The sequence below is a fragment of the Oncorhynchus masou genome, chromosome 2 (assembly GCF_036934945.1).
Source record: "Oncorhynchus masou masou isolate Uvic2021 chromosome 2, UVic_Omas_1.1, whole genome shotgun sequence".
Lineage (NCBI taxonomy): Eukaryota > Metazoa > Chordata > Actinopteri > Salmoniformes > Salmonidae > Oncorhynchus > Oncorhynchus masou.
In genome coordinates, this window is record NC_088213.1 from 26,864,577 (window position 1) to 26,878,008 (window position 13,432).

The following is a 13,432-nucleotide window of genomic DNA, read 5'->3' on the forward strand; positions in this document are numbered from 1 at the left end:
GAGGTATATGAGCAGAGGAGAACAAAAGAGAATGACGACACAGGTTGGCAAGAACGGAAGTGTGGGAGAACAAGAGAGAGTGAGTGAGAGAGATGTATGTGTTTAGCATGAGAGGGAGAGCGAGAGAGAGGAGCAGGCAGACAGAGGGAGAAAGAGAGCGATAGAGAGAAATGTAGACCAAGATAGGTGCAGATAGAGAGACGTGCAGACAGAGAGAGAGTGAGAGAGAGGAAAGGGAAAACAGAGATAGGTGCAGACAGAGAGAGAGGGACAGTCAGGCAGACACAGAGAGAGGGACAGTCAGGCAGACACAGAGAGAGAGGACAGTCAGGCAGACAGAGAGAGAGGGACAGTCAGGCAGACAGAGAGAGAGGGACAGTCAGGCAGACACAGAGAGACAGACAGTCAGGCAGACACAGAGAGAGGGACAGTCAGGCAGACACGGAGAGAGGGACAGTCAGGCAGACACAGAGAGAGGGACAGTCAGGCAGACACAGAGAGAGGGACAGTCAGGCAGACAGAGAGAGAGGGACAGTCAGGCAGACACAGGGAGAGGGACAGTCAGGCAGACAGAGAGAGAGGGACAGTCAGGCAGACACAGAGAGAGGGACAGTCAGGCAGACACGGAGAGAGGGACAGTCAGGCAGACACAGAGAGAGGGACAGTCAGGCAGACACAGAGAGAGGGACAGTCAGGCAGACACAGAGAGAGGGACAGTCAGGCAGACACAGGGAGAGGGACAGTCAGGCAGACAGAGAGAGAGGGACAGTCATGCAGACAGAGAGAGGCACAGACAGATAGAGAGGCAGCATGGGGGTGACACGTGACTGGGTTGTCACTCACCTTCCTCTGTCAGTGACTGAGAAGACAAGCAGGAAACCCTCCCCTGTCCTCATGTATTGTTCTCTCATGGCTCCAAACTCTTCCTGTCCGGCCGTGTCCAGGACTAACAAACACAGGGACAGACACGTTACACACACACACAGTAGCACCTCTCCTGAACTAGGTACTGTACAAAACTAAAGAGAACAGTAATCTCCTGTGAAGGTTGGAATTTCTCAATGAACATTAGTGTTGTGGTCAGATTTCTCCTGTTTGTTTACAGGCTGAGGGTCTATACTTACTGTCAAGCCGGGCCGCCCTCTCGTCAATGACACACTGCTTCGTATACGAGTCTTCAATCGTGGGATCATAGTCAGTGACAAAGTAGGACTGGAGAGAGAAAGAGGGAGAGAGAACATGGTGTACAGTAAGGTCTGAGGAGACATATAGCAGAGAAGGCAGTGAGATAAACAACTGGCTTTGGCTCGGTCTTCTAGAGAGTAAACACTCCATCCATGTGTGTTGTTCAGTAACTCGTTGACCTCTACACTACTATGCAGCATGCAGGAGGTAAACACATAATCCTGACCCGTGTGTTGTGAAAGCCAGGGTAAATACGGACTCACATAACCACTCCACTGTTTCTGAGGGCCACAGGAAAACGAGGTCATCTGGAGTGTTCATGACCAAAACACTGCTAATGTCACTGGCCCTTCTGTCGCCACTATTCCAACAATGACACTAATTAGCCATCTTCCAGAGGCTGGTAATGAAGCAGTGACTGGGACTGCCTGTCTGTAGGTAGAGACGGGGCTTGAAGCTGTGTATTTTATTACATTTTCTCTGCATGTTTTGTTGGCCTCTCCTGTGGGACTAGTTAAGTGACAGCTGAGAACAACATACAAAGCATGTCCTATATCAGAGTGGAACACAGTGCACTGGCTCCATGTGGACAGGAGGGGTGGACTCACTCCTGAGAACAACATTATGTCACTACAGGTAAAAATACATTTACATTTGAGTCATTTAGCAGACGCTCTTATCCAGAGAAACTTACAAGAGCAATTAGGGTTAAGTGCCTTGCTCAAGGGCACATTGACAGATTTTTCACCTAGTAGGCTCAAGGATTTGAACCAACAACCTTTTGGTTACTGGCCTAACACTCTTAACCGCTAGGCTACCATGAATAAAACAGTCTCAGGTTGTTCCAATGCATGAATCATCTTTTCATTTTAAACAAATTATTGTGACAGGAGTGGATCTAATCTGGTAGTGAATTAAATCAGTGTATGTGTATTGATTCATGGCACATGGCCACCTGTTTGACTGTTAAAATATGCTTGGTCTTTTTCAGTCAATCCACCGATGCAGATGGAAATATACTGCCTTCTCTCCCTGCCTCTTTCTCTCCCTTAATAAACCCATTTCTTACTACCTACTCCACACAATATCTCTCTCTTCATCACTCAATACCTAGGTTTACCTCCACTGTATTCACATCCTACCATACCTTTGCCTGTACATTATACCTTGATGCTATTTTATCGCCCCCAGAAACCTTATTTTACTCTCTGTTCCAGACGTTCTAGACGACCAATTCTTATTGCTTTCAGCCGCACCCTTATTCTACTCCTCCTCTGTTCCTCTGGCGATGTAGAGGTTAATCCAGGCCCTGCAGTGCCGAGCTCCACTCCTATTCCCCAGGCGCTCTCTTTTGACGACTTCTGTAACCGTAATAGCCTTGGTTTCATGCATGTTAACATTAGAAGCCTCCTCCCTAAGTTTGTTCTATTCACTGCTTTAGCACACTCTGCCAACCCAGATGTTCTAGCTGTGTCTGAATCCTGGCTTAGGAAGACTACCAAAAATTCTGAAATTTTATTTCCAAACTACAACCTTTTCAGACAAGATAGAACTTCCAAAGGGGGCGGTGTTGCAATCTACTGCAAAGATAGCCTGCAGAGTTCTGTCCTACTATCCAGGTCTGTACCCAAACAATTTGAACTTCTACTTTTAAAAATCCACCTCTCTAAAAACAAGTCTCTCACCGTTGCAGTCTGCTATAGACCACCCTCTGCCCCCAGTTGTGCTCTGGACACCATATGTGAACTGATTTCCCCCATCTATCTTCAGAGCTCGTGCTGCTAGGCGACCTAAACTGGAACATGCTTAACACCCCAGCCATCCTACAATCTAAACTTGATGCCCTCAATCTCACACAAATTATCAATGAACCTACCAGGTACCTCCCCAAAGCCTTAAACACGGGCACCCTCATAGATATCATCCTAACCAACTTGCCCTCTAAATACACCTCTGCTGTCTTCAACCAAGATCTCAGCGATCACTGCCTCATTGCCTGCATCCGTAATGGGTCAGCGGTCAAACGACCCCCACTCATCACTGTAAAACGCTCCCTGAAACACTTCAGCGAGCAGGCCTTTCTAATCGACCTGGCCAGGGTATCCTGGAAGGATATTGATCTCATCCCGTCAGTAGAGGATGCCTGGATATTTTTTTAAATGCCTTCCTAACCATCTTAAATAAACATGCCCCATTCAAGAAATTTAGAACCAGGAACAGATATAGCCCTTGGTTCTCCCCAGACCTGACTGCCCTTAACCAACACAAAAACATCCTATGGCGTTCTGCATTAGCATCGAACAGCCCCCGTGATATGCAGCTGTTCAGGGAAGCTAGAAACCATTATACACAGGCAGTTAGAAAAGCCAAGGCTAGCTTTTTCAAGAAGAAATTTGCTTCCTGCAACACTAATTCAAAAAAGTTCTGGGACACTGTAAAGTCCATGGAGAATAAGAACACCTCCTCCCAGCTGCCCACTGCACTGAAGATAGGAAACACTGTCACCAGTGATAAATCCACCATAATTGAGAATTTCAATAAGCATTTTTCTACGGCTGGCCATGCTTTCCACCTGGCTACTCCTACCCCGGTCAACAGCACTGCACCCCCCACAGCAACTCGCCCAAGCCTTCCCCATTTCTCCTTCTCCCAAATCCGTTCAGCTGATGTTCTGAAAGAGCTGCAAAATCTGGACCCCTGCAAATCAGCCGGGCTAGACAATCTGGACCCTTTCTTTCTAAAATTATCTGCCAAAATTGTTGCCACCCCTATTACTAGCCTGTTCAACCTCTCTTTCGTTTCGTCTGAGATCCCCAAAGATTGGAAAGCAGCTGCGGTCATCCCCCTCTTCAAAGGGGGGGACACTCTTGACCCAAACTGCTACAGACCTATATCTATCCTACCATGCCTTTCTAAGGTCTTCGAAAGCCAAGTCAACAAACAGATTACCGACCATTTCGAATCTCACCATACCTTCTCTGCTATGCAATCTGGTTTCAGAGCTGGTCATGGGTGCACCTCAGCCACACTCAAGGTCCTAAACGATATCTTAACCGCCATCGATAAGAAACATTACTGTGCAGCCGTGTTCATTGATCTGGCCAAGGCTTTCGACTCTGTCAATCACCACATCCTCATCGGCAGACTCGACAGCCTTGGTTTTTCAAATGATTGCCTCGCCTGGTTCACCAACTACTTCTCTGATAGAGTTCAGTGTGTCAAATCGGAGGGTCTGCTGTCCGGACCTCTGGCAGTCTATGGGGGTGCCACAGGGTTCAATTCTTGGACTGACTCTCTTCTCTGTATACATCAATGAGGTCGCTCTTGCTGCTGGTGAGTCTCTGATCCACCTCTACGCAGACGACACCATTCTGTATACTTCTGGCCCTTCTTTGGACACTGTGTTAACAACCCTCCAGACAAGCTTCAATGCCATACAACTCTCCTTCCGTGGCCTCCAATTGCTCTTAAATACAAGTAAAACTAAATGCATGCTCTTCAACCTCTTCACTACCCGCTCCTACCCGCCTGTCCAACATCACTACTCTGGACGGCTCTGATTTAGAATACGTGGACAACTACAAATACTTAGGTGTCTGGTTAGACTGTAAACTCTCCTTCCAGACCCATATCAAATATCTCCAATCCAAAGTTAAATCTAGAATTGGCTTCCTATTTCGCAACAAAGCATCCTTCACTCATGCTGCCAAACATACCCTTGTAAAACTGACCATCCTACCAATCCTCGACTTTGGCGATGTCATTTACAAAATAGCCTCCAATACCCTACTCAACAAATTGGATGCAGTCTATCACAGTGCAATCCGTTTTGTCACCAAAGCCCCATATACTACCCACCATTGCGACCTGTACGCTCTCGTTGGCTGGCCCTCGCTTCATACTCGTCGCCAAACCCACTGGCTCCATGTCATCTACAAGACCCTGCTAGGTAAAGTCCCCCCTTATCTCAGCTCGCTGGTCACTATAGCATCTCCCACCTGTAGCACAGGCTCCAGCAGGTATATCTCTCTAGTCACCCCCAAAACCAATTCTTTCTTTGGCCGCCTCTCCTTCCAGTTCTCTGCTGCCAATGACTGGAACGAACTACAAAAAGCACTGAAACTGGAAACACTTATCTCCCTCACTAGCTTTAAGCACCAACTGTCAGAGCAGCTCACAGATTACTGCACCTGTACATAGCCCACCTATATTTTAGCCCAAACAACTACCTCTTTCCCTACTGTATCTAATTTATTTATTTATTTTGCTCCTTTGAACCCTATTATTTTATTTTTTCTTCCATTGCAAATCTACCATTCCAGTGTTTTACTTGCTATATTGTATTTACTTTGCCACCATGGCCTTTTTTTGCCTTTACCTCCCTTATCTCACCTCATTTGCTCACATCGTATATAGACTTGTTTATACTGTATTATTGACTGTATGTTTGTTTTATTCCATGTGTAACTCTGTGTCGTTGTATGTGTCGAACTGCTTTGCTTTATCTTGGCCAGGTCGCAATTGTAAATGAGAACTTGTTCTCAACTTGCCTACCTGGTTAAATAAAGGTGAAATAAATAAATAAATAAAATAAAAACTCTCCAACTCTCTCACATGCATTATTTCATACAAATTCCCTTTTCTCTCCATATTTCTCTGTTGCACACATAAACTCGCCCCTTCCCATACTATCTGTCTCTCTCTCACCCAAGCTCATTCCTTCTCTCTCCCCATGCCTCTCCCTTTCTCCCCATGCCTCTCCCTCTCTCCCCATTCCTTTCCCTCTCCCGCCATGCCTCTCCCTCTCCCCCATGCCTCTCCCTCTCCCCCCATGCCTTTCCCTCAACCCCCATGCCTCTCCCTCTCGTCATGCCTCTCCCTCTCATGTCTCTCCCTCAACCCCCATGCCTCTCCCTCTCCCCCATGCCTCCCCTTTCTCCCCATGCCTCTCCCTCTCTCCCCATGCCTTTCCCTCAACCCCCATGCCTCTCCCTCTCCCCCATGCCTCTCCCTCTCATGTCTCTCCCTCTCTCCCCATGCCTCTCCCTCAACCCCCATGTCTCTCCCTCTCTCCCCATGCCTTTCCCTCCCCCTCATGTCTCTCCCTCTCCCCATGCCTCTCCCTCTCATGTCTCTCCCTCTCTCCCCATGCCTTTCCCTCAACCCCCATGCCTCTCCCTCTCGTCATGTCTCTCCCTCTCATGTCTCTCCCTCTCTCCCCATGCCTCTCCCTCTCATGTCTCTCCCTCTCTCCCCATGCCTTTCCCTCAACCCCCATGTCTCTCCCTCTCTCCCCATGCCTCTCCCTCTCATGTCTCTCCCTCTCTCCCCATGCCTTTCCCTCAACCCCCATGCCTCTCCCTCTCGTCATGCCTCTCCCTCTCATGTCTCTCCCTCTCCCCCCATGCCTCTCCCTCTCTCCCTAGTCCTCTCTGTATGTGCTGCATGCATGCCGACATCACGTCCACTTGGCACTGTTCAATAATTCATCAGCGATCCTGCATATGTCTGCAGCCTGCTCTGCTGCTCCACTCTCTCCATGCTGGTTCCCCTGATTGATGAGGCTGCAGAACAGTGAAGCGTAGGCTGAGAAAGAGAGAGCGAGAAAGAGATAATGTATGTCCAGAAACAGCACTGGCTGTACCCAGTAATATACAGTTGAAGTCAGAAGTTTACATACACCTTAGCCAAATACATTTCAATTCCTGACATTTAATCCTAGTAAAAATTCCCTGTCTTAGGTCAGTTAGGATCACCACTTTACTTTAAGAATGTGAAATGTCAGAATAATAGTAGAGAGAATAATTTATTTCAGCTTTTATTTCTTTCATCACATTCCCAGAGGGTCAGAAGTTTACATACACTCAATTAGTATTTCGTAGCATTGCCGTTACATTGTTTAACTTGGGTAAAACATTTCGGGTAGCCTTCCACAAGCTTCCCACAATAAGTTGGGTAAATTTTGGCCCATTCTTCCTGACAGAGTTGGTGAAACTGAGTCAGGTTTGTTGGCCTCCTTGCTCGAACACGCTTTTTCAGTTCTGCCCACAAATGTCCATGGGATTGAGGTCAGGGCTTTGTGATGGCCACTCCAATACCTTGACTTTGTTGTCCCTAAGACACTTCGCCACAACCTTGGAAGTATTCTTGGGGTCATTTGTGACCAAGTTTTAACTTCCTGATGGATGTCTTGAGATGTTGCTTCAATATATCCACATACATTTCCTACCTCATGATGCCATCTATTTTGTGAAGTGCACCAGTCCCTCCTGCAGCAAAGCACCCCCACAACATCATGCTGTCACCCCTGTGCTTGGGATGGTGTTCTTCGGCTTGCAAGCCTCCCCCTTTTTCCTCCAAACATAACGATGGTCATTATAGCCAAACAGTTCTATTTTTGTTTCATCAGACCAGAGGATATTTCTCCAAAAAGTATGATCTTTGTCCCCATGTGCAGTTACAAACTGTAGTCTGGCTTTTTTATGGCAGTTTTGGAGCAGTGGCTTCTTCCTTGCTGAGCGGCCTTTCAGGTTATGTTGATATCGGACTCATCCTACTGTGGATATAGATACTTTTGTACCTTTTTCCTCCAGCATCATCACAAGGTCCTTTGCGGTTGTTCTGCGATTGATTTGCACTTTTCGCACCAAAGTACGTCCATCTCTAGGAGACAGAACGCCTCTCCTTCCTGAGCGGTATGACGGCTGCGTGGTCCCATGGTGTTTATACTTGCATACTATTGTTTGTACAGATGACCGTGGTACCTTCAGGCATTTGTAAATTGCTCCCAAGGATGAACCAGACATGTGGAGGTTTACAATTATCTTCTCGGGTCTTGGCTGATTTATTTTGATTTTCCCATGATGTCAAGCAAAGAGGCACTGAGTTTGAAGGTAGGCCTTGAAATACATCCACAGGTACACCACCAATTGACTCAAATTATGTCAATTAGCCTATCAGAAGCTTCTAAAGCCATGACATGTTATTTTCTGTAATTTTCAACTTAGTGTATGTAAACTTCTAACCCACTGGAATTGTGATGAGAAATTATACGTGAAATAATCTGTCTAGAAACAATTGTTGGAAAAATGACTTGTGTCATGCACAAAGTAGATGTCCTAACCGACTTGCCAAAACTATAGTTTGTTAACAAGAAATTTTTGGAGTGGTTGAAAAACGAGTTTTAATGACTCCAGCCTAAGTGCATGTAAACCTCTGACTTCAACTGTATGTGATGGATCCTCATATGGCTCATTTGGGTACATCACCATTAGCTCCATATTCAACATAGGATGACTCCCACTGTGGGGTGGGTGACTAACTGGGACAACACAACCACAACAGCCTCCCAGGGTGGGAAGGAGCTTAGCTCACTGTTCTTCCCAGCACCATTCAGTTTTCACTGTATGTACAATTGTGTTTGTGCTATCATGCCAATTCCTTGTCACTCCTTGTCATGCTTGGCTTAACAAGGACAGCAATTGAGTTGGCAAGAGCACAAACAGATCTGGGACCAGGCCACTGAACTTCTATTGTACAGCCTCACACCACCGTCTCCATGACAACACTGGACAGCCATCACTGCACAGACAGCTGATCCTGTCCAGAGTCCAGACTGACCGGTCAGTCATTCACTCTGCAGGGGGTCTAAAGTCTGGTCTGCTTGCACACACACACACACACACACACACACACACACACACACACACACACACACACACACACACACACACACACACACACACACACACACACACACACACACACACACACACACACACACACACACACACACACACACACACACACACACACCTAGCCACCGACCCCCCCACAGTGGACTCTCTTTGCATGGTGAAGTGTCCTGACCTTCAGTCGCACCTTAACACAGATGCCAGTGGGAACTGAAAAAAAACACTCCCTGTTCAAACACTCCTAAAATGCAAATATTCTCCTCTCAAGTGAATTAACCAATTGCTTCAATGGTAGCTGAGCCTTTTTCATAGAATTACATTTCATTTGAATTTGGAGAGCAGCTGAGGTTAAATCCCTCTTTAACAAAACAGAGTGCTCCTGTAGTCTGACAGAGTTCAGCCAACCCTTCCGTAAATTACTTCTGTTTTTGTGTGCACCAACGAGACAGCCTTAGACACATTTTCTATATGAGCACCAGTGTGTGTGTGTGTGTGTGTGTGTGTATATATATAGTATAGTGTAGAGCCTTGTATAGTGTAGAGCAGAGTATAGAGAAGAGTATAGAGTAGAGCATAGAGTAGAGAAGAGAGCATGATGAGCATGGTGTAGAGCATGGTGTAGAGAAGAGCATAGTGTAGAGTAGAGCATGATGTAGAGCATGTTGTAGAGTAGAGCATGGTGTAGAGTATAGAGCATGGTGTAGAGCATGGTGTAGACTATAGAGCATGGTGTAGAGCATGGTGTATAGTATAGAGCATGGTGTAGAGTATAGAGCATGGTGTAGAGTAGAGCATGGTGTAGAGTATAGAGCATGGTGTAGAGCATGGTGTATAGTATAGAGCATGGTGTAGAGTATAGAGCATGGTGTAGAGTATAGAGCATGGTGTAGATCATGGTGTAGAGTATAGAGCATGGTGTAGAGTATAGAGCATGGTGTTGCCTAGAGTATAGAGCATGGTGTATCAGTATAGAGCATGGTGTAGATCATGGTGAAGAGTATAGAGCATGGTGGAACAAACTAGAGTAATCAGAGCATGGTGTAGATAAGTATAGACATGATGTAGAGCATGGTGTAGAGTATAGAGCATGGTATAGAGCATGGTGTAGAGTATAGAGCATGATGTAGTGTATAGAGCATGGTATGGAGTATAGAGCATGGAGTAGAGTATAGAGCATGGTGTAGAGTATAGAGCATGGTGTAGAGTATAGAGCATGGTGGGACGGCAGTGTAGCCTAGTGGTTAGAGCGTTGAGAGTTCAAACCCCCGAGCTGACAAGGTACAAATCTGTCGTTCTGCCCCTGAACAGGCAGTTAACCCACTGTTTCCAGGCCGTCATTGAAAATAAGAATTTGTTCTTAACTGACTTGCCTGGTTAAATAAAGGTAAAAATAAAATAAAAAATGGTATAGAGCATGGTGTAGAGTATAGAGCATGATGTAGAGTATAGAGCGTGGTATAGAGTATAGCGCATGGTGTAGAGTATTATGTAGAGTATAAAGCATAGTGTAGAGCATGGTGTAGAGTATGGAGCATGGTGTAGAGGATAGTGTAGAGTATAGATCATGGTGTAGGTTATGGTGTAGAGTATAGAGCATGGTGTAGAGTAGAGCATGGTGTAGATCATAGTGTAGACTATAAAGCATGGTGTAGATTATGGTATAGAGCATGGTGTAGAGTAGAGCATGGTGTAGAGTAGAGCATGGTGTAGAGTAAAGTATAAAGCAGAGCAGAGTATAGAACAGAGTATAGATTAGAGCAGAGTATATAGTAGAGCATAGAATATAGAGTAGAGCATATAGTAGAGTATAGAGTAGAGCAGAGTATAGAGAGGAGTGTAGATTAGAGTATAGAGCACAGCAGTGTATAGAGTAGAGTATATACAGTGCCTTGCGAAAGTTTTCGCCCCCCTTGAACTTTGCGACCTTTTGCCACATTTCAGGCTTCAAACATAAAGATATAAAACTGTATTTTTTTGTGAAGAATCAACAAAAGTGGGACACAATCATGAAGTGGAACGACATTTATTGGATATTTCAAACTTTTTTAACAAATCAAAAACTGAAAAATTGGGCGTGCAAAATTATTCAGCCCCCTTAAGTTTATACTTTGTAGCGCCTCCTTTTTTTAAACCTTTATTTTACTAGGCAAATCAGTTAAGAAAAAATTCTTATTTTCAATGACGGCCTAGGAGCAGTGGGTTAACTGCCTGTTCAGGGGCAGAACGACAGATTTTGTACCTTGTCAGCTCAGGGATTTGAACTTGCAACCTTTCGGTTACTAGTCCAATGCTCTAACCACTAGGCTACACTGCTACAATGCTCTAACCACTAGGCTACACTGCCGCCCCATTTTGCTGCGATTACAGCTGTAAGTCGCTTGGGGTATGTCTCTATCAGTTTTGCACATCGAGAGACTGAAATGTTTTCCCATTCCTCCTTGCAAAACAGCTCGAGCTCAGTGAGGTTGGATGGAGAGCATTTGTGAACAGCAGTTTTCAGTTCTTTCCACAGATTCTCAATTGGATTCAGGTCTGGAAATTGACTTGGCCATTCTAACACCTGGATATGTTTATTTTTGAACCATTCCATTGTAGATTTTGCTTTATGTTTTGGATCATTGTCTTGTTGGAAGACAAATCTCCATCCCAGTCTCAGGTCTTTTGCAGACTCCATCAGGTTTTTTTCCAGAATGGTCCTGTATTTGGCTCCATCCATCTTCCCATCAATTTTAACCATCTTCCCTGTCCCTGCTGAAGAAAAGCAGGCCCAAACCATGATGCTGCCACCACAATGTTTGACAGTGGGTATGGTGTGTTCAGGGTGATGAGCTGTGTTGCTTTTACGCCAAACATAACGTTTTGCATTGTTACCAAAAAGTTCAATTTTGGTTTCATCTGACCAGAGCACCTTCTTCCACATGTTTGGTGTGTCTCCCAGGTGGCTTGTGGCAAACTTTAAACAACACTTTTTATGGATATCTTTAAGAAATGGCTTTCTTCTTGCCACTCTTCCATAAAGGCCAGATTTGTGCAATATACGACTGATTGTTGTCCTATGGACAGAGTCTCCCACCTCAGCTGTAGATCTCTGCAGTTCATCCAGAGTGATCATGGGCCTCTTGGCTGCATCTCTGATCAGTCTTCTCCATGTATGAGCTGAAAGTTTAGAGGGACGGCCAGGTCTTGGTAGATTTGCAGTGGTCTGATACTCCTTCCATTTCAATATTATCGCTGGCACAGTGCTCCTTGGGATGTTTAAAGCTTGGGAAATCTTTTTGTATCCAAATCCGGCTTTAAACTTCTTCACAACAGTATCTCGGACCTGCCTGGTGTGTTCCTTGTTCTTCATGATGCTCTCTGCACTTTTAACGGACCTCTGAGACTATCACAGTGCAGGTGCATTTATACGGAGACTTGATTACACACAGGTGGATTGTATTTATCATCATTAGTCATTTAGGTCAACATTGGATCATTCAGAGATCCTCACTGAACTTCTGGAGAGAGTTTGCTGCACTGAAAGTAAAGGGGCTGAATAATTTTGCACGCCCAATTTTTCAGTTTTTGATTTGTTAAAAAAGTTTGAAATATCCAATAAATGTCGTTCCACTTCATGATTGTGTCCCATTTGTTGTTGATTCTTCACAAAAAAATACAGTTTTATATCTTTATGTTTGAAGCCTGAAATGTGGCAAAAGGTCGCAAAGTTCAAGGGGGCCGAATACTTTCGCAAGGCACTGTAGTATAGAGCAGAGCAGTGTATAGAATAGAGCAGAGTATAGAGTAGAGTATAGAGTATAGAGTATATAGTTGAGTATAGAGTACATTAGAGCAGAGTAGAGTATAGAGTAGAGGTCGAACGATTATGATTTTTCAACGCTGATACCGATACCGATTATTGGAGGACCAAAAAAGCCGATTTTTTAAATATTTTTATTTGTAATAATGACAATTACAACAATACTGCATTAACACTTATTTTAACATAATATAAAACATCAATATAATCAATTTAGCCTCAAATAAATAATGAAACATGTTCAATTTGGTTTAAATAATGCAAAAACATAGTGTTGGAGAAGAAAGTAATATGTGCCATGTAAAGAAGCTAACGTTTAAGTTCCTTGCTCAGAACATGAGAACATATGAAAGTTGGTGGTTCCTTTTAACATGAGGCTTCAATATTCCAAGGTAAGAGGTTTAAGATTCTAGTTAATATAGTATTTTTAGGACTATTTCTCTCTATACCATTTTGTATTTCATATACCTTTGACTATTGGATGTTCTTATAGGTACTATAGTATTGCCAGTGTAACAGTATAGCTTCCGTCCCCCTCCTCGGCTCTACCTGGGCTTGAACCAGGAACACGTCGACAACAGCCACACTCAAAGCATCGTTACCCATCGCTCCACAAAAGCCGCGGCCCTTGCAGTGCAGGGGGAATAACTACTCCAAATCTAAAAGCGAGTGACGTTTGAAACAGTATTAGCACACACTCAGCTAACTAGCTAGCCATTTCACATTGGTTACACCAGCCATTAGGCTGATAGGC

General features: G+C 44.8%; 1 protein-coding gene across 1 annotated transcript in view; it reads right to left on the reverse strand.

The window, feature by feature from the left end:
• Nucleotides 1-13,432, reverse strand: part of LOC135557798 (ras-related protein R-Ras2) — a 59,437-nt gene that overhangs the window by 11,465 nt on the left and 34,540 nt on the right. Inside the window, exons 2-3 of the mRNA XM_064991426.1 lie at nucleotides 1,125-1,212; nucleotides 844-946 (exon numbers count right to left, since the gene is read on the reverse strand). Coding sequence (XP_064847498.1) covers nucleotides 844-946; nucleotides 1,125-1,212 — 191 coding nt within the window. The remainder of the gene's footprint in view (nucleotides 1-843; nucleotides 947-1,124; nucleotides 1,213-13,432) is intronic.